General features: G+C 40.6%; 1 protein-coding gene across 4 annotated transcripts in view; it reads left to right on the top strand.

The window, feature by feature from the left end:
- Positions 1–24,484, top strand: part of LOC101852369 (dedicator of cytokinesis protein 7) — a 72,363-nt gene that overhangs the window by 29,432 nt on the left and 18,447 nt on the right. For 2 of the 4 annotated variants that reach the window (XM_005089535.3, XM_005089534.3), the window contains 15 exons: positions 624–782; positions 1,608–1,846; positions 2,749–2,844; positions 3,964–4,104; positions 5,140–5,253; positions 6,473–6,777; positions 7,934–8,282; positions 9,138–9,314; positions 10,056–10,061; positions 15,554–15,880; positions 19,748–19,898; positions 20,404–20,518; positions 21,746–21,845; positions 22,693–22,827; positions 23,388–23,540. In XM_005089535.3, coding sequence (XP_005089592.1) covers positions 624–782; positions 1,608–1,846; positions 2,749–2,844; positions 3,964–4,104; positions 5,140–5,253; positions 6,473–6,777; positions 7,934–8,282; positions 9,138–9,314; positions 10,056–10,061; positions 15,554–15,880; positions 19,748–19,898; positions 20,404–20,518; positions 21,746–21,845; positions 22,693–22,827; positions 23,388–23,540 — 2,567 coding nt within the window. The remainder of the gene's footprint in view (positions 1–623; positions 783–1,607; positions 1,847–2,748; positions 2,845–3,963; positions 4,105–5,139; positions 5,254–6,472; positions 6,778–7,933; positions 8,283–9,137; positions 9,315–10,055; positions 10,062–15,553; positions 15,881–19,747; positions 19,899–20,403; positions 20,519–21,745; positions 21,846–22,692; positions 22,828–23,387; positions 23,541–24,484) is intronic. The other 2 variants (XM_035969205.1, XM_035969208.1) reach the window with 2 other exon arrangements.

Below are 24,484 nucleotides of genomic sequence, written 5' to 3'. Positions count from 1 at the left end.
CTGCCTCACATGTAAGTGCTTTCCCACACTTTTTGCACTTTGTTTGATTTGTGGACTTGGGCTCTTAGCTCTGCAGTAGATTTCACATTTTGGACATCTTTCCTCCTGTTGTTCAGAAACTGAGTTTTCTGTAGTTTCTGTGTGTCAGTTTTGTCTTGTCCTTACACAGGGTTCCCGCGGCCTCCTTGAATTCAAGGAGTCCTTGAAAACTGCTTGAATTTGCATTCAAGGAAAAATCTCCTTGAAAACTCCTTAAATTTTGCCAGATCGGACAGGAACACGTGTACAGGGTGACTGCCAGGCTCCGGGAATCCCGGGGGCCCCTGGAATTACCCTCGAATTTGAAAAAAAAAACCCAACATGTTTTTCTATGTTTTTGAGAGAACGTCAAATAAATTATGTATAAAAATGCAAGGAACAAGAATTTTATTATATATATCAAAATGCAGGGAACAACATTTTCTGTCAGACAGTATAAAAAAGTCTGAGCATATAGCAATAATTTTTTTCAATTGTGAAAATTTTGGAGAGGAAGAGGTTAAGTTTGTAGACTCCTGATATTTTAACACTCAGTGGAGTTACCCAGTAAGTTTAATAATAAGTTCCTCTATATGTGTTTGCAGTGAACGTAGGCCAAGCAACATTTGAGGCCATCTCCCATGTTGTGCTGCGGGTACACGAGCTACTGGAGGACAAGAATGACCTCAACGGACGCAACGCTCTGCTGGCTGCATACATCCAGTATTCCTTCAGTATACCCTGTCTGGGTCTACACCATCAAGGTGGGTTTGAAGCACGTTGATGCAGTGTCTGTCGTTTTGTGCCGCTAAAAAGTGAGGTAGAAAATACACAGAAACAACAGAAGGAATGAACAGGAAAAGGACCTGCCAGTGGCCTTCTAAACACCTGATTTCAGTTCAGGGAGAAGTTCTGTATTTATCAAGAGGAACTCTTTGAAATAACCCTAAAACAATAAATGTTTATACAATGAATTACTTTGGTTTACTGCTGAAGCGAGATCACTTCCCTTTTGATCTGGTTTATTATTGCAATTCAGTTTCATGCTATCATTCAAGAAGATATTAATTACTATTAAAAGTACTATACTTTTGACCAAGGCTCATTTAGAAAGTGTTGACAAAGAGAAACATGGAAATAAAACGACTTCTTTGGCTTCCTGTTAAAATGGAATAATAATTTAAGTACGAGAATGTACTCTCGTGTCATATAAATAATTAAATAAAGCTCATGTCCTTTTGAAAATGGCTGACTTTTTAAACAGGGGAACTTTCTGTAAAAATGTCACCTAGGCATTAGCTAAGGCTTGGCCCAGAAATTGGGGGGGGGGGGATAATGTATTTCAGTGTCATCTTTTCCTACTTTTACAATGTCTTGCCATTTTCTTAACCTGTTTCTGGTGAAATGTAGCTGTTATTGTACAGAGTATGAACTTTGATAAACCATGTCGACAATTTCAGAGGTTCACTGTCCACATCTTTGTCCCTTTAACAGAAAAGACTAAAATGGATGTCCTGTTGCCATCCCTGTTTACTTCACCATTGTCATTCTGGGTTTTATCATATGGTGGTGGTTTCATTCATTCGCAGGTTCCTCACCCAACCTGGGTAGCCCACATGGCCAAGGTTATGCCACACTGGGCCGACCCTCATCTTTGCCGGTGGCGAAAGCCAACTACCACCGCAGCTCCAGCAATCCAGACCTAGCTGGTAGCACGCCCACATCTCCAGATTTTGAGTTCTCAACGTTCTCCGGTCGACAGCTTGACCGCACAGGCAGCATGAAGGGAGAGGATCCTCAGAATGTCCCAAAAATTCGAGGGAAAAAGGTGAATGCAAGGAGGAGAAAAGAGGAATTTTATTGGTAAAGGGAAGTGGGGGGGGGGGGGTAGATTTTCCTCAGAGTAGGAGAAAAAAGTGGACTCTTGTGGGCAGGATTTTGCAGAGGAAGAGGAAGGTAATTTATTGTTGATATTGCTGAAGGGCAAAGTACTGCATGGTGTAATAATAATTATAGATAGCATTTGTATAGCGCATATCCCCGCTCAACAGCAGGCTCTATGCGCTTTACACTATATTATATTAATGTAGAGTTGACCAAACTCTCTACAGATAGTAAACTCTCCGACAAGCCGCTCCCAGCGGCTCGCAGTCTTAACTGCTGTGCCGGTGAGCCGCTGGTCAGCGGCTCGGGCACATTCCTTTACGACTTCGACATCAAATTACTTTTCGCCAGTTGCTGAAAACCGGTCTCTTTTACCGGAAGTTCATTCATTAGATGAAGTACTATCATAAAAGGTTCGCTTGTTTCGATTTAATGACCCATTTAGTGACGTTTTTGTCATTTTTAGATTTAGTACCAAAAAAGGGCCCCGGCGTAGTGGGTTTGCCCCCCTCGGAGATAAAGAGCTAAGACCCGAGCCCATAACTCCTTTCTCTGTTTTTTCCTCAACCAGCAGCCTCTACCTCATACACCAAGCTAATGTAGTGAAAGGACGAGTTGCGTTAATAATAATAATAGATAGCATTTGTATAGCGCATATCCTCGCTCAACAGCAGGCTCTATGCGCTTTACACTATATTAAGAGTGTTAGAGTCAAAAGGTTCCATCTACAGCTGTGATGTTATGCAGATAGTTTTTTTTTATTCTCTACTCTCAATTCGTCATACTGGCAAATTAATTCAGTAGACATCTTTTCTGACCTTTTCTATTGGGTTTGAAATTCCCCAGTTGGTACACGAAGAACTGGCCTTACAGTGGGTGGTCTCCAGCGACACAACGCGAGAGGTTGCTCTCCCCAATGTCTGGTTCTTTTTAGAGCTAATGGTAAGTCACGTTCTCTTTTTTAAATTACATTCATTAAAAATTGTTGAATTTTAAAAAAAAGAAAATTGTAAATGTTTCACACCTAACTCGACACCATTGGATAGTTTACGAGGCGGGCTGCTTCCGATCAGGGCCAACCTGGGGCTGAGAGGGATACAACATCTCAACAGTGAGACGGAAAATAATAAATCCTCCTCACATGGAAATCGAACCCAAGTCCTCTGACAGAGAAGAGCCTGACTGCTGCACTACAGACAGATAAAAAACTGTGCCAGAAGCTATATTTGAGGCATCGTGGTGAAATCAGGGGCTCGTCAAAATAATGAAATCAAAGGAATTGTTTAAAAACACATTTTGTGTGGATTTTACAGAAAAACATGTATTAACACATTACACCCTAACTCGCCCGCTATCGCCCGCAAATTCCCTTACGCGCTCCACCCTGACTCGCCCGAAACTGCCTGCGCCGACCTAGCGTCTTTAGAAACGAAGTCTCGCCTTGACAAGACTCTGGGGTCGGGATTTTGATTTGCATAGTATAGCAAAAAGTTTCTTTTTTTGTTTGATACCGAAACGAAATTTTTCGGGCCAGTAGTTTTAGTATAAGAGCTGATCGAAGTGCGATCGCGTTACCAACACTTCGAAAGTGTCTCGACTTGTTGAAAAGCGACTCAATTGAGTTCGAAAACGGAAATAGCGATGGATTTGAGCAAAAACAAGCATATGACAAATCAGATGGCTCAGATTTTGATGAAAACGTTGTAGCAAGAGTTTGGGGCGATTCAGATTGATCAGACAGAGAAAATCTAGAATTTAGATCTAGGGCCCAACCGCGAGGCTGAGAGTGAGAGTGACAGGTCGGACACCTCGATTGAACTAAAGTTACAACATTTCCAACAGTTGACTTTTTGTTATTTTCTCAGGTTTTGTCATATGTTCTGATAGTATTAAAGAGATGGTCCTCTTAGACTGCGTCATTATGTTGTATAAAAACACAAGGGGGGAGATGAGAAGTGATTGTTTTCACAGGTGCTTGTCTTGGGACAGGTGGTTTTCCGATCTGGTTCGACTGTATTTCTCTTTGGAAAGCTGAATTATGTGGTCTTATTCTCTGGTCAGATCAAATCTATGGCGGAACATTTGGACCAAGTGGACAAGTTATGTGCCCCTCGACAGATGAGGTTTTTGGACCACTTTATTGATGATGTCAGCTCTCTGGTGTCCATGATCATCAAAGAAATAGCGGACAGATTCATTAAGGTGAGTGTCAGGAGCAAATTCACAGTGGGTTCTTCAGTAGACAGTGACCCGGTGTGAGACTTTTAGGTGGAAAAGACCTGGACATGTCAAAGAAACAAGAATTCATACACAGGAGAATAAGAACCACATTTTCCAACTTTGTGTGTTCTGCTGCGCTGTTTCCTCACATTGAGAACCTGAATCTTTTGTCCTATATTGTTGCTAATTATTTTTTTTATTACAGTGTGCATATTTTTCTCAAAAACATATGGTGGTGATGGGAAAGTTACATTCAGTTCCAGTGATATTTTGACTATTGAAGAAATGGGAATCAGATTATTTTTATTGAGATAAAGTACGATTTTCTTGAAATCACAATGATTTACGATTGATCAGCTTTTTGAGTTGTGATCGAGTGTAATTTTGTGAACACAGTCCTTACTGGCAGATTTTAAAAACCAATTCATTCAGTTACATCTTGAGTTACCGTCTTTTTATCAATCAGGGATTTTGTTCTGCTAGAGCTATGGTTATGCAGTTGCCAGGGCTGTAAAACCTCTACTAAAAAAAAAAAGTCACATCCTTCTGAGTTCTTGTTCAGTCAGTCAGTGTGTTAAAAAAATTTCATGAAAGCGGCAAACAAGTATATAAAATAATAGAAAAGGATGTTTCAGTTTCGTTTTGAAGGTTCTCCATGTAGTAATCCTGTCTGAGCAATATTTTTATTTTCATCTTGTCAGTCAGTCAGTGTGTTTAAAAGATTTCATGAAAGCAACAAGCAGTTATTTGTTGTTATCAATCCAGGTGTTGTTGTTGTTGTTATCGATCCAGGTGTTGTTGTTGTTGTTATCAATCCAGGTGTTGTTGTTGTTATCGATCCAGGTGTTGTTGTTGTTGTTATCGGTCCAGGCGTTGTTGTTGTTATCGATCCAGGCAGTTATTTGAAATGATAGAGGAGGATGTGTCAATTTTGTTTTGAAGGTTCCCCTTGTAGAAATTTTGTCTGATTTTTTTTTTTCTTCAATTTGTAAATGCTGTGCTTTCTTGCCCCAACAGGAGCCCCCTCTCATCAAAGGCCTGAACACCAGCCTGGCTTTTTTCTTACACGACCTCATGTCCCTGATGGACCGTGGCTTTGTGTTCCAGCTGATCCGCCAGTACTGTCGCAAAGTGAGTACCTCCTTCAACTTTCCACTTTTCATTCATCAGTGATCAAGCTCCAAATTTACAACAAAAAAGGTCTTATGCAATTTTTTATACTCAGTGTTGCTCGTTTTTGCTGTTTGGAAAAATTTTCCTTGGAAAGATGAGAAATCTGTGCCCCAACTTAGATTTGAACCCTGCTCTTCCTTCTGTTTTCCACATTTGTTATCTTCTGTGTTGATGTGGCCAAAATGCTCACAGTCCATGCTCAAAATTTTCTTTATAGACTGTCAGATCTTTTAACTCTTTACAGCACCGTGAAAGCTTAACCCTGAATGCTGAGACCAATACTTGTTGCTATAATAGAACTGCTTTGAAAATACCTCAGAACTCTCTTTCCGTTTGCTATAGTAGTGCAAAGCAGTTTGATTTTCTAATCCATTCTGATCCATGTTTTAAAAAAAAAAGGATTTCTAGGTACCGTTATGTGGGGCTTTGGATGGAATAAATAAGCAGCTTATGAAAGGACTGTAGCTCTGCTCCAACAGATATGATTGAGGGCTCTCTTGGGATAGAGGTTGAGGTGTTGGCCTCTCATTCAAAGGTCCCGGGTTCGAATCCGGGTAGCGACCGAAAAATTTTCTTCTCTAAGATTGTCTCCGTTCACCTCCTTTCCTGCTCTCTAGCAATATTCTGTCGTCTGCTTTCGTCTCCTCTTTCTGCCCCCACCCCGTCACCTCCTTTGGCCCCTCCTCTGGGCTCCTGATTCTTTCTGCAGCCTATCTACTGCTACTCCTTGACTCCTTCTTACTGCTGCCACACCCCTGATCTTCTGGTAAGAAAGATCTGCACCTAGCCTTCTTGGACAAGGGCGAAAAATCTCAGAGGGCCCGTGTGCAAGTTGCACACGTTAAAGATCCCTTGGTGGTCTAAAATTGATAAGAGTAGGCCTCGGCCGCCACCTGGGCTAAATTCAAAATTTCCTACCAACTAAAAGTATTAGGTGTGTCCCGCACGCTGATATGACCTTATGCAGTTGCGAGCACCGTAAAACACTTACCCCCCCCCCCCCCCCCCCAAAAAAAAAGATATGATTGTGACTAGTTTTTTTCTCCAAATTTGATTATTTGGTCATTACTTTCTACTCCAAATTTAATTGTAATTACTTTCTACTCTAAATATGATTGTAATTAGTTTCTACTGGGTTTGAACTTTAAAATGTCCCAAAATTGTATTCCCTACACAGCTGTCTTCAAATATAAAACAGATGTCAGATCCCACTAGCCTAATGCTGCTGCGGCTGGACTTCCTGCGTATCGTGTGCAGCCACGAGCACTTCCTGCCCTTGAACTTGCCCTTCGGCACGCCCTTGACCCCCAGCGGGCTTCACTCTCCGACCAGCAGCATCAGCTCGCGCAGTTCCGTCACGTCCAGCACCACCCTGGTGGACCGCAGTCGAGTCATGTTCTACAACCTGACCCCACAGTTCCGCAGCCAGCACTACTTGGTGGGGCTTGTGCTTTCCGATTTGGCCATCTCCTTTGAGGCGACGTAAGTCACTTGCTGTTCTCTGAAATTTTTATTTTTTTTTCAAAGTAAAAAAGCCCCCAACACAAGAACATTGCTCTTGTTGTTCAGACGAAAACTCTTCCTCAAGCCTTCTTCAGCCCATAGAAATGACAGGTCTGGCTGTAAGTCTGTTTAAAATTTCTATTACTCGGTATTTGATGTTTTATTATCTTTTTATATTTGAAATGTACTCACATGGGCAGATGTTTGTATGTATGTAGTATAGGGTTTTACGGCGCTCGCAACTGATAAAGTCATATGAGCGCTGCCTTGGTGTTGCCGTATCTTTCTGCCTTTTTTTATCTTGATTATCTCTTTTTCCCTTTTCGACAAAATGTTGGGAACACAGCAGGATAGAGGGGCCGTCATGGTCTAGAAGTACGGTGTTCGCCTCTCATTCAATACGTCCCAGGTTTGAAACCTGACAGTGACTGTGAAAATTTTCTTCTCTAAACCCCCCCCCTAAGGGCAGTGCTACTGACTGAAATGTCTTTAGGCCATTCCCAAATGGGGGAATATTAACATGTTCTTATGCACAGTAGGTTTGTAAATGGACTGATTTATCATTGTCGTGCTCATACTGCGCCGGAACAACATAAGGGGAGCTGCTGCTTTTTCTTTCCTCATCTTTGCTATCGTCATTTTTCCTCTACTTCTTTTTTATGGTTGTCACTCTCTTGTGAACTGCTATCTCCAGGGTGCCTTGATAGTGGAAGCAGACTTTGTGCTGCTGAGGCTAGAGAGGTGAGTGGAGCAAGGCTGATTCCCTGTTTGGACTTCTCTGTTGACATTCACCCTTGGACGCTTATATGACCATATGCTGTTGCGGGCGCCTTAAAACCTTACTAAAACTAAGTCTGTAAAATGTTCTCCTTTCACCTCCTTTCCTGTTTTGTAACCATGTTCTACTGTCTGCTTTCATCTCCTTTTTCTGCCCCCGCCCGCTCTCCTGGGCTCCTGACTCTTCAGGAATGACTGTTTATCTGAGATAAATTTGAGTGACTGCACAGACTGCAATTGCTCCTGTTTTGCATAATATGGACTTAACTTATGTGAGCTGTACTTTAAAATTCTACTGCTGTTGGCCAACGAATATGTCTTATTCAATGCTCAATGATGATGTCCCCCCCCCCCCCAGGAATCCAGCCATTCACCTGCGTGCCATCAGCGTCCTTCGCAACATCCTCTACAACCATGACCTGGATGTGCGCTACACTGACCCCGAGGTCAAGTCCCGGCTGGCTGCGCTCTACCTGCCTCTTATAGGAATTGTGATTGACGCCTTGCCGCAGCTGCACGATCCTGCTCTGGACAGCCATAAGCTGCGTGGGCTGGGTGGGGCTCTGGGCGTGGATGAGGAGGGGGACAAGATCAACCAGCGGATAGCCATGGCGATTGCTGGACCCAACGTGGTGCATCGGATACACCATTCGGGCTCAAGTGCGGCCAGCTTACAGTCTTATGAGGAAGCTGGGGACGGTAGTAAGGTAGGTAGCTGCCTCGGACTGATCAACAATGTGACGGTGGCCGTTTAAACATTTACAAGCTGTTAGTGAAATGTATTAGTTCAGGCTCGGAGGATTATTTGAATCTTCTTCTTGTTTGATTGTGATGGGGATTATGAGTGAACAAAAAGTTTTTAAAGTATTGTGAAGACTAGTTGACATATTTAGTTGCAGTATTGGTTGTCTTGAAAGGGTGGTTTTGGGGGTTGTGGATTACTTTTTGTCCTCTTTATCTCATTTGATTAGGTTTTCTGAAATTTTCTAGAAAAGAACATTTTGACCATTAGTCCTTACAGATTCACTGAGACTGAAGAAATATGATTTAAATTCTTGATACGGGTACTATAAAATAGTTATGCACTTTGTTGGTTGATTGACAGACATTCTGTTGTTACAAGGTCACTTCACCTCTGTAAGTCCATGATTTCATACTCATTTGTCATTGAAGTACTGATTCTGTCACGTTTATTTACTAATGACAACACCTACATCAGTGGAATGAGGGTATGACAGTGATTTGCTCATACACGCCGAAGCCATACATCCTCAGAAGATTGAATTAATTATATGGAATGAATTGTTCGGTTAACTGAGATGTGAAGTTATAATGCGATTTTCATCTGTATCCATTCCCTTCTACCCTGTGGTCAGATGTGTGTAAAATTTGAGGGATTGACATCCTCCCTCCCCCTCCCAAAATGTATCTGCGTTAACTTGGAATTAACCAGAAGTTTTAGTATCAGAAGCAAACAGTTTACTCTTTACACTGACAAGTCCTGTTGACCTACTCCAGAACACATCCCGATTTTTTTCTTTATGTCTTCATTTTTCTCTTAGAACCGCAAAACGCCACTTAGTTTGGAGTTGACGCGCAGCCTCCTAGCATGCTTCCTGTGGGTGCTGAAGAACTCAAAGCAGTCACTGTTGAGAAACTGGTGGTCGGAGCTGCCAATCACTCGACTGGCCAGCCTGCTGGAGGTCTTGTACCTGGCCGTCTCCAACTTTGAGTACCGGGTGAGTAGAAGTATGTGTGTGAGCTGTGTGTCTGTGAACCGTGTTCCAGTATTTAGGTGTGTCGTTAAACGCAACAATAAGAAAGCACAACATACTGTGTGTGTGTGTGTAAAATGTGAACACTCTCCCGAGCCATAACCAACCATATTATTGGGAGGATCTGTACCTACTGGAATTGTGTATAGAATAACATACTTGACTGAAATCTGGCCCTTCGGTCATAATCCTTGCTTGTATATTGTTACCATGAGAAGTTTATGCTCTGGCTGTTTTGGTGGAGGCAGAAGATATATTTTTGAATTTCCGTAAAATTGCAAAGGCTAAATCAAATGTCTGGATTAAAAAGAAATTGTATGAGTTGTTGTCAAAATTTCATTTCAAACATCTCTAGATTTTTGCTTTTAATTTTATGTATTATTTCAACTTTCAAATGAAAAGTATTTATAAGTACAGTTCTGAGAGAGAGGCACATTTTCAATTCAGCATAGAGCACAAAGTTTATGTTAACGAGGACTGGGACAGAGGTTGATGATTTAGCAACTTTGCTGGTGACAGTTTTAATATTTTGCGCATGGTGCACGGTGACTTGCATTGAGACTGGTCTGCATTGCATTACCTTTTTTGTTTTGGAAAAGCCTGCTTGTGATGTAGTTCTTTTGTTTTTTTAATGATTATTTTTGTTTATTTGGGTGTATCGTCTTACGTTTTGACTCATTGAATGCTTTGTCTGTACATCCTCAGCATGATGTACGTATTTTTACGCACTTGTATCGTAATAATATAATAATATATTTGTGTGTATTCTGATTCTAACTTGTTGTGTATTCAATAATCAAATGTTACTTCCCCCCCTTAACTGCACTGTAGATCTTCCACTTCAATTAACTCTCACATTTGAACTTTGTAGTCCAAAATTAGTGTTGGTCTTACTTAAAATGTTACTTTTTAGGACAGTGTGTTATCTTTTCTGCACTGTCATGCCATGGATATTTCTATTTTACCGACATTGTAATACAGTTTTTGTCTTCTGCTGTCAGCACTTTTGATCTTTGTTAGAGAAGTTTTATGCACTCAACTCATGTACTAATAGATGTTCAAGTTCAATTGACACAGTTTTTCTTGTTTTTAAATCTTGATGTTTCACAAATGTTTTTATAAGAGAAGGTGTATGTTATGTACAACAACATGAGCAACAATTAGTTTGTGATGAGAAAGTCATCTTGCCTCTGTGTGTGGAAGAGATATGATCATGAAGTCTGAATAGGTATTTCGGCATATGACTGAGTAAAACTAATGTATAACATAAGTCAGGATTTGATACTCTTGAGAGATGAGTGTATTCCTTGACATAAATCATGAATTGTAAGATTACCAGCTTTGAGGAATCACCCGAAGGATTTTGTATTGCGTTGCGGTTTGCAGATAGTAGTTGGCTTGGGGCACCTGTTGAGCTTTGCTACACATGTTTTTTGAGTTACATACCAGCTCCTTTCTTTTCCCCCATACCTATCATAGACTGTTTATCTGATAATGGCATCAGTTGTGCAGATGCCTATCAGGTGGATCCTGCAACCTAGTCGCTGTGGAGCCATTTATGATTTTTCGTTTCATACCTCAAATATTAATAGATGTTTTTTTACTGGCTTGTGGATGCCCACAGAGCAAACAAACCCTGCTGGTTAACTGGTCTGGGATCAGTTTCCTTTTTATTTTGGGAAGCAAATTGTACTGTACACATCTTCTAAAATCATGCAAGTTTTCCGTGATGGCATAATTTCTTTTCTTTTGTTTCCCTTGAAATCTGTTTCTTTATGAGAATTTTTGTAGATGAATTAAGTGTCACTGTACATAGAAAAGAGTTATTTTTTTCTGTTAGACTTTGATTCTGAGAATTATTAGTGCAAAAAATTTGTTAGGTTTGGTTGGAGAACACAGAAAACTGGGATTTCAGAGGCTCTAAGGGTACTTCACTTCATAGTCTAGCATGTTGTGGGCAATATTTTTACCATTTGTGGTCACATGTTGGTACAGGGAAATATGCGTCTTTTCCTTTTTCAGCCTGTTTTTTTTTTTCTGTTAACTTTTTTTTATCAATTGGAAATTAAATTTTTGGATGTTTTTCGCTTCTATAACTCAAGGACAAAAACGTTTGTGACAGAGTAATTGGTCTACTAATGGGCTGTGACTTGTGACATTTGGCATCAACTTTGAATGAAGACCTGGCAATTTGTTCTTTTGCATACACTCCGATAAAGTTTGAAGAAAATCATTGCCTCAGGATAGCTGAAGAAAAGTTGTGGGAGGGGGCTACTAGGCTAGGTTTTTAGGTGTTCTTCTGTAAGGAAATGAGTTTTCATCTTGAAGTTTTTTTATTCAAGTAATTAAAGCATTGATGTTTAATCTGTTGGCTCTTACATGGGCTTTGAAAACTGGAGAAAAAAAAAGTTACGATATTGAAAGTGTGGAGTGAAAACTGAAATATTGTTTAATGTGTGTCTACTTTCTAAGCACTAGTTGTGTGTGTTGACGTGTATGAAGGTTTTTTTTTTAACACACTCTCACTGGCCTCTGAATCCCTGAGTCTGCTATGCTTGTGCAATGGTTCTTGTGTGAAGCTCTTTAGATGTGTTCTCAGTTGAAACTTTTCTGACATTTTGGGGACTATCTGCTTTTTTTTACATTTTGTGTTTCAGAAGTGTTTTGTTTTTGTGGAGGATTTACTTTTTTTTTCAAAACTGCCAAGATTTGCCAGAGAAATTAGAAAGTGGGTGGTTGACGGGTGCTCTGGTGTGGTTTGCTCCTTCTTTCCTATCAAACATCTATCGTCCTTATCTCCCCTTCTTCTTTTTTATGTTTGTTACTCTCTTGTAACACCTCTAATCTTCTGGCGCTCATATGACCTTATGCAGTTGCAAGTGCCGTAAAACCTCTACTAAAACTAAACTAGAGAAATTAGAAAGCGAGTTATCTTTACCAAAATGCTTATAAAATTGGAGAAAATGTTTTATACCTTCTGCATCTTTTCCCTTCAATATCTATCACAACTTGTTTACTTGTATGTAGTGTTTTCCTCTCATTGGGTTAGGTTAGATGCAGGATTTTTTTGCTGTATTGATTAATAGATGCTTGTTGATTTTAACCATCAATACTTTTTGTAAATTCCATCGTTCACTGGTTTTGTATGTGCACTTTTCTCCTCACTCAGACTTTGGTCATGTCGATTGGTTGGTTCCACTTTTGTTGTTCCCCCTGGGGGTGGATATGTGCTGGTTTACTGTGAACTAATCCCAGTGTCTTATTGTCTTGGCTGATAGCTGACACATGAGGAAAAGGGTTAGAATGTTACATGAATGATTTAAAGCTAACAGAGTCACCTTTTATTCAAGGACTATAAAATTTCCTGTATGTAAAATTCTCTTGTGAGCAGTAGAGTGAATAAGTTTCCCAGTTTTGATAGGATGAAGTTGAAGAGGTGGTTGTGGATCACTATGTCGGCTGTACACTTTTCTGTGTCTGTTCTTTAAATGTTTTTGTGGAACTGTTCCTTAATTTTTCATGGTTTGCACTTATTCTGCTTGGTATGTCGGAGAACTTGTGAGGTTATGTGTGTGTTATGGTGCTTGTCGGAGGGCATTCTGGGTTGGACTGCTTCATATACTTTTCAGCGTTACTGTATCATTATCTGTTTGTGGTGTAATGCAGGGATTGTCATGCCGACTTGCTTTTGGTACAACAAGGCAGTGGTCTCTATTTTACGTCACTGGAGGAGTGTGAGAGACAGTCTGGGGTGGTATACCTTGTCTCTTTTTTAACTCTGTGTTCTTATTTGTGTTATTGAATGAGAGTGGTTGTGTTAGTTCATTGCAGAAGAGAAGCTGACATTGCCCTGGAAAGATCTTTGTTGGGTGTTCTGATGCAGTTTACCCTCCCAGCAATTCCCTTCCTTTCAGATTTACCCTTGTCCTGATCAGTTTGGGACGAAATAAGATTGATATCGAAAGAACTTACAGAGAACGTCACCCACCAACAGCTCAGTTGCTTTGGATACGATGACGTAGCTTGTGCTATAATCTCCTTTCTTTTTCTTTGCCCATCAACTTCCCCTCCCTGTCTCAGATTTTGCTGTCTGATAATATTTTCCCAGTTACTGATTATTTAAGGACTAATTTGCATATCAGTAAATAAAAGTACAGGTCAGCTGAGCCTCAGTCAACAAATGAACATTCTGGAATATTTCATATTTTTACTTCCCTTTGACATGCAGATGGAATGAGGCTGTTGTGTATGCTTCTGTATTGGCGTGTTGGTTTAAATGTCACTATGTTACTCTTTGGTTGAGGATTGTATGATTGTGGCTGCTCTATTAATTAGTTAGCCTGTATTCAGTGCAATGATCTATGATCTGCATGTCTGGTGTTTAACCTTTGAACCCTGGCCTCCTGATTTTGACAATAACATATCCCTTGGGCTTCTCAAGCATGATTCCATCGTAAAGGACAAAACAGGGAATCAGGGTCTGCAGGTGCTCATGAAGTAGCATATTGCTAATTCAAATTCAATCAGTAGGCAAGGTTCAAAGGGTTAAAAGATGATAGCAGCTTGACATCATCCTTGTAGGTAGAAACTCTGGAGTGTGGGCTGGTGATTTTTGCCAGGTGGATTTACTGTGTGGTCTAAATGACTGTTTCCTTCCTTAACATCTTCTTCTTTTTGGGCATGAGGCATGATTGAACAGGCATGTTACTCATTCTGACTGTGTTTTTGTGGATTGTTTTGTGTGTGCGTTTGTATTTGTGTGTGTGTGTCTTAATGTGTGTTTGTGTGTCTGATTGGCCCCTTTGAAGTTTTCACCTTCGGTTTTGCCAGATATTAAATGTTTGTTGAGCCTCTCTATCGGTGGATGGTTGATCCTCAGTTCGGTGTGTTTCACTCTCTGTAGTTCTCACGGTTCAACACAGAATTTCTCACCTGGTCAGTTTTGTAACATGGCATCAACTTGACCCTTTCATACCTGTGGTACAGTCATGATTTTAGTAGAAGGTTTGGGAGCTGTTCTACCTTCCCCAACTCCTCACAGCTTGTCTCCTTCTACTCTCCCTCCATGTGACTGGCTTTTGCAGTAATTCCTTTTATTTTCGTCTGTTGCTTCTTAGTTGGTTTTCCAACAGATGTTTTTACTGACCTGCTTAACAGACTTTACCTGCAAACTGCTTTTTAGTTTTGTCCAGCACTGAAAGTAGAACCCCACGTGCTGTTGCATTCATGCTGTAGATACCATAAAACAAAATGATCTGTCTATCGTGTACTCTACTCTTTGTACCTTCTAGTTATTTTTCCATCTCTCTATCTTGTATGTATCTGTGTACCAATCTCTCAGACTCACACTACTTATATATCTGCCTATGAGGGGAAAGTATCATACTTGTGTTCATATTTAAGGATTTAACTTACTCACAGCTTTTGCTTTTAATCCCACCAATATTACTGAAACAAACGAAAAATGAATTAACTTAAAATAAAAAATAAAAGATTGATTTATTCTTTTTTTAATCAATCAGATAAATGGGTGTGAAGTTGTGATGGTCACTCTTGCTTGGGGATTCTGGAAGAAATACTAGTAATAATTTGTGAAAGTTTTGTATTGTGATATAAGGGAGTCAAGTTTGATCATTTAGGTGAAAGAATGCTGTATTTTCAACCGATAGGGCTTTTTTTTTTTTTTTAATGAAAAGGACTGGGGGGAGAAAAAGCAAAGTGGCAAGAATTTGAATCCTCTATGACCAAGTCTCTCGACATTCTCTGAAATTATTTGTACACTCGAATAAAACTCATGGTCTACTAATTCCACCAACTTTTTAATGTTCGCTTTGTCCTTCTAAGCCATGGGGGATTTTATGTGGCCTTCTTTTTCCTGTTTTCGCTTACTTAAAAAGAAAGGAACGTTGAGTTCTGTTATTTTTTTAAAGTAAATGTGTTATTTGCAATCATTTTAGTTTTGAGGGTTAAAGTTCCCAAAAATGAATTGAAGTTGAGAATAAAGACGTATGACCCTGAGAACGATAATGCGAGAAGTAAATCCTGGGTTTTTTTATTCTGAGTGGGGGGATGAAATAAACGTTTTGTTTTGGAAGTATAAAGATATTAAAAAATTGTAATAAAAAAAATCAGTGAAGAGAAATATGACCTTGAAAGAGAAAAGCTAAAGGCAAAAACGGCGTCTGTTGTGTCGTGTCCCTCAGGCCAAGTGGGCCCTGCCCTCAGTGCATAAACTTTTTAGACGCACCTGGTCCGACGAGACCTTGGAGGACTGGACCCTGAACCATCACCACGGCAACGGTGGCGGTGGCGGAGACCGCATGGCCGACCGAGGCAGCCCGAGCCCCACGCTGCTCGGGAACGGCTCATCAGGCAGCGGGGCCAGGCCTAAGAGCCACACGCTGCCTAAGTCGCAGTCGCTGCACGAGCAGCTGTGGGAGGGCATCCAGCGCAAGTCGGTGGACCTGCTGAGGGGAGGCAGCAACCTGCTCACTCGCACCAACAGCAAGGAGGACTCGCCTGCTACACAGGTAGGCATGGGCTGCGCTCACTCTCTGAAGTAAAATAGAGATGTCATAAAAGGTTAATGAAAAGTTACAACTTTGCCAGCTTCACAGGTAGGCATGGGCTGCGCTCACTCTCTGAAGTAAAATAGAGATGTCATAAAAGGTTAATGAAAAGTTACAACTTTGCCAGCTTCACAGGTAGGCATGGGCTGCGCTCACTCTCTGAAGTAAAATAGAGATGTCATAAAAGGTTAATCAAAAGTTCCAACTTTGCCAGCTACACAGATAATTACGCCGCCGCCCCTGCCCCAAGTCCCCCCCCCCCCCCCATAAAATCTCATAAATGGTCAATTGAAAGTTGCAACTTGGCCAGCTATACGGCTGGTAGGCACAGAGGTAAAATACGCTTCAGCCTTTTGAATCTTCAATAGTTTTTTCATAAAAGTAAATTGTAGTACATCACCCACCCACCTCTTTGCAGCTAGTTTGTACATTCAATGACTGTGAAGTGTAAGGTGGATTGCCGAGTTGTAGGTTGTTTGAGATCGCACAATTTGTGATGGATCAACAAACTAATGTGATCATTCTCTTAAGGCAGCAAAATTACCGGAGTAGTTTATGGAGTCTTGAGTCTTACAAGTGTTACATGGCTTTGGAGATACGCAGTCCTAATTAGCTGTGACATTTCTTTAAAAAATATCTGGATGATTAACTTTATCATTGATGTGCTTAACTACATGAAGTAAGGGGGTAATTTCTGATTTTTACCTTTTTTACCATCTGTTTTTCTCTGGTATGAAAGCCGTATATTCTTTTTGTATGTATGTCCATGAAATTTTTTGTTTTAAAGTTTAGTTTTTGCAATTACAATGTTTGAAATACTCTTAGGTGCAGTGGGTCTTGCTTGATGGAATGTATATTTTTAAGGTCTATCATTTTTTGTTGCCACGTGTATGCTGCTGCTGTCAATTATTTTACGGACTCTCCCTCGAATGTCTATTTTGAGCCTTTTTTGCTTATGTTCCTGTTCTTCTCTCGTGTTCTTACTCTATTATTTCTGGGGGGGGGGAAAACCCCTGGTGTATGTACTTTTACTTTCTGTCTTCTAAGCTGTTGAAGCATTGATCTTTATGATTGTTGCTCATTTGATAAATTTGTTCATGTGCTTGGATAGGTTTTGTATGTCAGTCAGCATAAGTAAATATTCTGAATGCTTTGAAACTTAATAACAAGCAAAAAAAAACGTGTCTCGTAAACTCATGTCCTGAAGTTTTGAAAGAAATTTGTGAAATGAAGACATGTGTACATGTTAATATGTAATGTCTTCCAGTCTCGCGTTCTTGTTTATTATGATGCATGGCATCTCAGTAAAGCACAACAAAATCTTGTATGTGAACCCACGTTATATATATACGTACTGTAACGTTTTTCCCACTGTATCATTGTGATGTCACACGTATAGAGTCATCCCTATCTTCATCATTTAGAATGAGTATTTACATGCATGCATATGATGATTATACATACCTTTATATGCTTCAGTAAATAATGAGTGTGCACTGTGTTGTCAAAGAAAGTGTGCTGTATTTTGAGAGCTGTGATCTGTGAGTGTAGATCTGTATTAAGTTTATTATGTAAAATGCAGGAGTTCAGTGTACTATGATGGTCCTAGTATGGCCAGAGTTTCTACGGTTATTGTTTATTTCTTTGTATTCTTTCATGATTTGACAACTGACCAGAGTTTTTGTCGGCTTTGACTCCTGTTGACAAATGTTCGTCAGGTGTTCAATAGAAATCTTTTTATTCATTTCTAAAATGTATTTGCTTTTTTGTTTGCTATAAAGATTTTCTAGTGTGGCTGGTTGGAATGTGCTTACGGTGATTTTAAAAGGCAGGGTCTCGTTCTTTCATGCTCTATTTGTACTGCCTGTCTATCACCCAACAATCTCTCTTTATGCTCCTTGTTTTTCTCAAATTTTGATCATTTGTTAGACTCTTCATTTAAGGTAAACGTCTTTTTAGAAAACTTTTTTTTCCTGGCAAATTAGCAGGCTCTCTGTAGGGTCATCATACTCCTCGAACAATACTTATGTCTCCATATTGATTTTGTCCTAATTAACCTCATGGTCCAGATTGAGTGGTTACTGCTGTAAAAACTTCAGATCTGCTTCCAGCATGAGTGGTGAATGGCTGGTCTAATGTCATTTTCTCCTCCTTTTTCTTTTGAGTTTTATCAGTATTATCCTTAACTGTTTGATTGAAATGTGACAGTTATTTTACCGATTCAGCATAAATTAGCACTCAACAGCAAGCTCACTCTGTTTCATTGAGAATATTTTTTTTTTGGGTGCATTGTATTTTAACACAATTAGGGTAGGGAATAAAAAATGTTGGGAGTCATGACAACGTCCATGAGCATTGTGTGACCTTGTGCGAGGTCAGTCTCTGTTCTAATTTAATGGCGTCTGTACTGACTTGTTCTAAACATGGCTTAGTAATACTCAGCTAGTTTTGTTTGGCTTGAGGCGGATGCGAGCTCCTGCTGTGTTGGCGTTTAACCTAACCACACTACCTCCAGCTGTGCCTGGATAGCCTGAGTCGCCGAAGTCGTCTCGGCGTCGATCTGCTTGTATAAAGTTCTTCATGTGGATTCATTAAAAAAGTGCAGTTTTGTTTTTGTGCAGATATTTTTTATGGCCCTTTTGTTATTTTGTCAGGTCTGCGTTTTTTATGAAATAAAAATAATATTTGAGTTTAAAAAACACTTTTTTTAAGGTAACTTTGAAACGGATCTTTGTGTAAATCAATTTGAACTTTTTCTCTTTTGAGTTGAATTTTTAAAAATTTGATCTCCTGTCTTCAGTAACTAGATCTACCTATTGTCACTTTGGGGGACACTATGTGTACTTAAATATGTTGGGCTGAAATCAGGTCAACTTCACATTCTGTTTTATAAAGGGTTTATTGACATGTTCTTGTCCAAGCTATTGACTACATGTACATCTGTGACTAATGTCTTGTAGAATGTGATGATATTTGTTTGATAAAAGATTTTAAAATGATTTTTTTCTGTATGGAAAGTTGGTAAAATGCTCCTGCGCAATGTACGCACATTGACAGTTTTGATTTTTAATTAATTTTGAGGCACCAAAGTATGGTCTCCACCCGAATGATCATGAGGCAAGATAATTTGAGTGAACCAGAGACCCTTATAATAGTTTCATATTATTTTGGTCCCTCGGATTTGAAATGTTGAAGATAAGCTCAGGACGAAGGTCCTTCCTGTGAATAGTTCCAAAGAAACTGTGCTATTGTGGTAGTAGATGCCTTCACTTGAAAGTTGTTTATTGTATTTACTTAATTTTACTAGAAAGTAATTGTTTTCAAAATCTTACTTTTTCCTAGTTTTCTAAATGAATCTTTTGTTAGTCTCTGTCAAATTGTTTGTCTTTCTGTGTGTCGATCATTTCTTTTTTTCCATCATTCATCCATCCTACTTTCCATCTGTCCATCTGTCTGTATTTCTGTGCCTACCTGTCTGCCTGTCTTTCTGTTTCAATATGTGCCTTTCGTTTTGTCTCAAGTGGCGTCGGTAGCCTAGTGGTTAGGCTTCCGGACTCGTAATCGTGAGATTGCGGGTTTGGGGGTTCGAGCCGCAGCTTGGTCCGACGTTGTGTCCTTGGGAAAGGCACTTTACACGAACTTCCCATATGACTCGGTCCTATCGGAGACGGACCTTAAACTAGGAGGTCCCACCCCTTAAATAACCTAATAGTGTTGATAGGGGCGTTAAACCCATACCATTTCACATTTTGTTTTGTCTCATCTTAATTTCCCGTGCTTTGTATTCGTGTCATCCGAATAAATATGCTGGTTGTGCTTGTGTTCCAGGGCAAGAAAATGGTTACCCAGTGCTCTCAGCAGACCCTGAAGAAGAGCGTGGACATGAAGTCACGCCTTGAGGAGGCCATCCTAGGCACGGGCAATGCTCGGACAGAGATGATGATGAGACGGAGACAGAACTCGCAGGCTTCTCTCTCTGGTACGCTCACTGTCTTATTTTGTAGTCTCAGTACTCTTTACCTCGGTGGGTGGGTGGTTGGTGGGTGCTCTTGTGTGGTTTGCTTCTTCTTCCTTTATACTCTTTGCTATTGCAATCAGATAGCATGAGTTTGTTCTCCCAAATGGAAAGTTTCATGTATTAGCTACACTTGAACCTATTCTAACAGCCACCTGTCCAAGACAGTCACCTGTACAGATGGCCACTTCCCACTTGTCTCCTTGCATTTTTTTTCTGAATTATAATGACATTGTCCAAGATGTTTACCTGTCCTAGACAACCACTTGTGGCTGTCCTGGACAATTTCGATTGTGTTCTCATCTTTTCGCACGCATGCTGCTTCCCACTCAACCCGATTTGACCAGGACAGGCTGGATAGAAGTAATAACATCCTAGATAGTCCAAGTTGTATTAGTTGGTACAGAGGAAATGTTTTTAATTTCTAAGAAAGTATTTCAAAAATAAATCCTCCTCTTGTGTGTTCCAGGTCTTGGTGGCTCTCAGACTCCACCGCCCAATGCTGCCCCGGAGAGCGGAGGTTCGCGTCTGCGCTGGCGCAAGGACCAGGTCCAGTGGAGACACTCTGTGGATTCGTTTGACAGGTGAGCTTCCTCTGTGTGTGTAATGTTGGTTGGTTGAATGAGGCTTATGCTAGGTTGGCGTAAAACAATGAGAATGCTGTCTGTGTGACCCTTCTTTTCTCTCTTTCTGTTGTTTTTGTCCGTCAGTCTATCTATCTTTTACTTTTCTTTTCTTCTGTTTGCTGCGTCTATTTGTCTGGGGGTTGGTTTTGTTTGTTTGTTTGGTTGGGTTTGTTTTTTTTTGGGGGGGGGGGGTCCCTGCATTAAATGACTGTTATTTTGATATTGTTTTCTTTACTCTGGCTGGGACTATTTAGTGATACACTTCAGTAATAAAAGCAAATACATTCCTCAAAGCCTTTGAGGTGGGTGGTTGAAGAGCACTTCTGGTAGATGCTACTTTTTTTATTTTCTTCACTGTCGCTTGCGAGTCTGTTTTCCCAGCACTAAATGTCTTTGATGCTTCAATGTGCTTCTCTTTACTCAAACACACGTCACCCCCCGGGGCGGTGCCACTGACTGAAGTGTCTTTAGGCCATTCCCAAAGGGGGGACATTTCTCGTTCAAGCATAGTAGAATTGTAAATGGGCTGACTCATGTCACACTCATAACTGTGCCTGATCTACAACAGGGAACTGCTGCTTTTTCTTTCTTGATCCTTACTATTGTCATTTTCTTCTACTTCTTTTGTATGTTTGTCACTCTCTTGTGACCTGCTATTTTTGGGGTGCCTTGATAGTCGAAGCAGACCTTGTGCTGTTAAAGCTAGAGAGGTGAGCAGTTTAAGTCTGATTCCCAGTTAAGACTTCTCTGTTGACACCCACCCCTTGGTGCTCATATGACCTTATGCAGTTGCGAGCGCCGTAAAACCCTCTACTATTTAAAAAAAATTGTTTAAAAAAAAACACACTTACGAAGAAATTGGTGAGGTGTATTTCAAAAGAGGAAATTTTGTTTTGAATGCAGTGCTTTTTAAAGTGATACTTTCCTTCACCTTGTTCTTTTCTCTTGGGAGGTATTTAAGGTTTCTCTGACAGTTAAGCAACTACGCTAAGATTGATAGTCACATTTTTAGTTAAGGGTTGGGGGGGTGTTGTTCCAGAGGAGAAAGAAATATAGAAGGCAGGTGAAGCAATTCAGGTGGGTTGGTACAGATAAAATAAATTTTGAAAAACGTCAAGGGTCATAGAGAACTTTAAAACCCAACATGGCTATCTGCACACTCTTAAGAAGTCCTTTCTTTTCCAGCCCTAAGCCGATGGAGCAGGAAACTGAGATGCAAGATGAGGGAAGCTTAGCTGCTGAAGTCTCCATGATCTGCCTGGACAGTTTAGAGCTCATTATACAGGTGAGAGTAGCAGTGACAGTGGGCAGCAAGTTATGTGAGGCTTCTTGAATAAGAAACTCTGAAATGAAGATGCAAGCCGGCAAGCTGGGCACAATTTCGAGTGGAAATGAAGCTTTTAAATGCTCAAAATAACGGCATATTTTTCTTTGCCAGAACTTCTCTCATTTGCCATAGAGGAGAAGCTACAAGCCGTCTTTACCTTTATTTCTTCTCTATCTCTCAAGGAAAATTATTTTGTTTAGATCGATTTCTCAGTGTCAGACTCAATAATACGTCACTTTTCAAAATGGTGTATGGAAGAGTCTTTCGGTAACAGTCGAGATGTATTAGTCATGGTCAGACACTGATGGACAAACTATTATTTTTTATACAGGCATAAAGTGACTGGCAGTGATGGAGTTAAAGCACAGATTAGTACTTCTATTATTCCAAACTTTTTACCCTTAACAGCTATCATGGCTTTTTCTTACACCATGTATATTGTAAACAAGTGATATTTTGAACAGTGCGTTGTCATCTGATTTGACTTGTAAAGGCAAATTCAATTTATGAGCATTCTGTACAAAGTCTGTCAAATTATTACGTTAATTTTTAAGCTTGAAAGTAAAAGTGTGAAACTGTTTTATATCAGTTGAACCTGCTCAAATAACCACTTATTTTAAGACAAGCGCCAGTGCCAATGGCCATTTACCACTTTCCCCTTTTTATGTATTACAATGAAACTGTCCAAGAGGACTATCCGTCTAAGCGGACCACTTTTCTCTCAACAATGAATAGTTATCATGGACAGGTTTGACTGTACTTGATAGTTGGAACGCTTACGATGCTGCAAATATCTGTCTAACAGATTGCCCAGAACTCTGAGATGCTGCAGCCACTGCTGGGCAGTTCCCTGCGTGTCCTCCTCCATATGTTGGCCCTGAACCAGAGTACAGCCGTACTACAGCATCTGTTTGCAACTCAGAGAGCTCTGGTCACAAAGGTATGTTGTGCTGTCTGTTAGCTGTAATCAGTTTGTGTATACTTTATTTGTCTATCTCTGGTGATGTATGAAGAACTTTGGCTTCGAGGTACAGTGCTATTGTCTCAAGCCAAGGGTACCAGATGGAAGTGTTTGATTTTCTGGTGTCAATCCCTTGTGAGAGATTTTTATCCTATTAGTTGTTCGTTTTTCTTGTCTCCTTTTAGGGTGCCAGTGGTAGGTCCTACTTCTTTCCTTTCCCAATGTTGTTTCTGTATGCCTATCGTTCCTTTTCCCTGCGCTAAATGGCTGTTCTTGTGTCAATGTACTTTTATTTTTCTAATGTTCATTTTTCTTGTCACCTTTTAGGGTGCCAGTGGTAGGTCCTACTTCTTTCCTTTTCCAATGTTGTTTCTGTATGCCTATCGTTCCTTTTCCCTGCACTAAATGGCCGTTCTTGTGTCAATGTACTTTTCTTTTTCTAAATCATACTTTCCTTTAACCCAATTCTTAGTGACTGTTAACCATGACCATCTGCTGTTTTTCTCAAAGAAATTATCCCATCATTTCTCTCCTTGCAGTTCCTTGACCTTCTCTTTGAGGAAGAGGCGGAGCAGTGTGCAGAGCTGTGCCTGCGTCTGCTGCGTCACTGCAGCTCTCCCATCGCAGCCACGCGCTCGCAGGCCTCGGCTTCTCTCTATCTGCTGATGAGACAGAACTTCGAGCTTGGAAACGTGAGTGGTTGCAACTACCTGATTTGTTTCTGTTCATTTACAAAACATGGAACAAAGGCTTCTATTTGTCGTAGATTTATTACTTATTTCTTGTGTTTATTGATGTGGTGGATTATAGTGCCCTAGAAGGATGTAATAAAATTACAAAGGAAGTGTCTCCCGAGACCAGGATCCTGGTCTCCCTAGCCAGCCTGGCTAGGGAGACCAGGGAAATTTTCTGCGTGTGCGCATGCTCAAACCCCGAGTCCAACTTCCTTTCCTTTCAATTTTCGACTTCAAGATGGCGGCCCCCATCTCCGTAGGGCAGTATTTCGACTCATTTGATGATTTTATGGCCGTCTTGACGTCGAGGAAAGCCGAAAGCAACGAGCATCTAGTGGTAGGGAAGTCCAGTTTGACAGTGAGGGCTGCAAATTCAAAACTGAAAGGTAACTTTCGTTACAAAGAGGATTTGAAGTACACCCACGTCACCTTCAGGTGTGTCCACGAAGGCAAGTTCTCTTTAGAGACAATAGACCACACCAGACCACGATCATAACAATAGACCACACCAGACCACGATCCTGGTCTCTTTAGAGACAATAGGCCACACCAGACCACGATCCTGGTCTCTTTAGAGACAATAGGCCACACCAGACCACGATCATAACAATAGACCACACCAGACCACGATCCTGGTCTCTTTAGAGACAATAGGCCACACCAGACCACGATCATAACAATAGGCCACACCAGACCATGATCCTGGTCTCTTTAGAGACAATAGGCCACACCAGACCACGATCATAACAATAGACCACACCAGACCACGATCCTGGTCTCTTTAGAGACAATAGGCCACACCAGACCACGATCCTGGTCTCTTTAGAGACAATAGACCACACCAGACCACGATCATAACAATAGACCACACCAGACCACGATCCTGGTCTCTTTAGAGACAA

This window comes from Aplysia californica, unplaced genomic scaffold (assembly GCF_000002075.1).
Source record: "Aplysia californica isolate F4 #8 unplaced genomic scaffold, AplCal3.0 scaffold00006, whole genome shotgun sequence".
In the NCBI taxonomy this organism is placed as follows: Eukaryota; Metazoa; Mollusca; class Gastropoda; order Aplysiida; family Aplysiidae; genus Aplysia; species Aplysia californica.
Note: the sequence above shows the minus strand (reverse complement) of the source record. Positions and strands in the feature narration are given on the sequence as shown.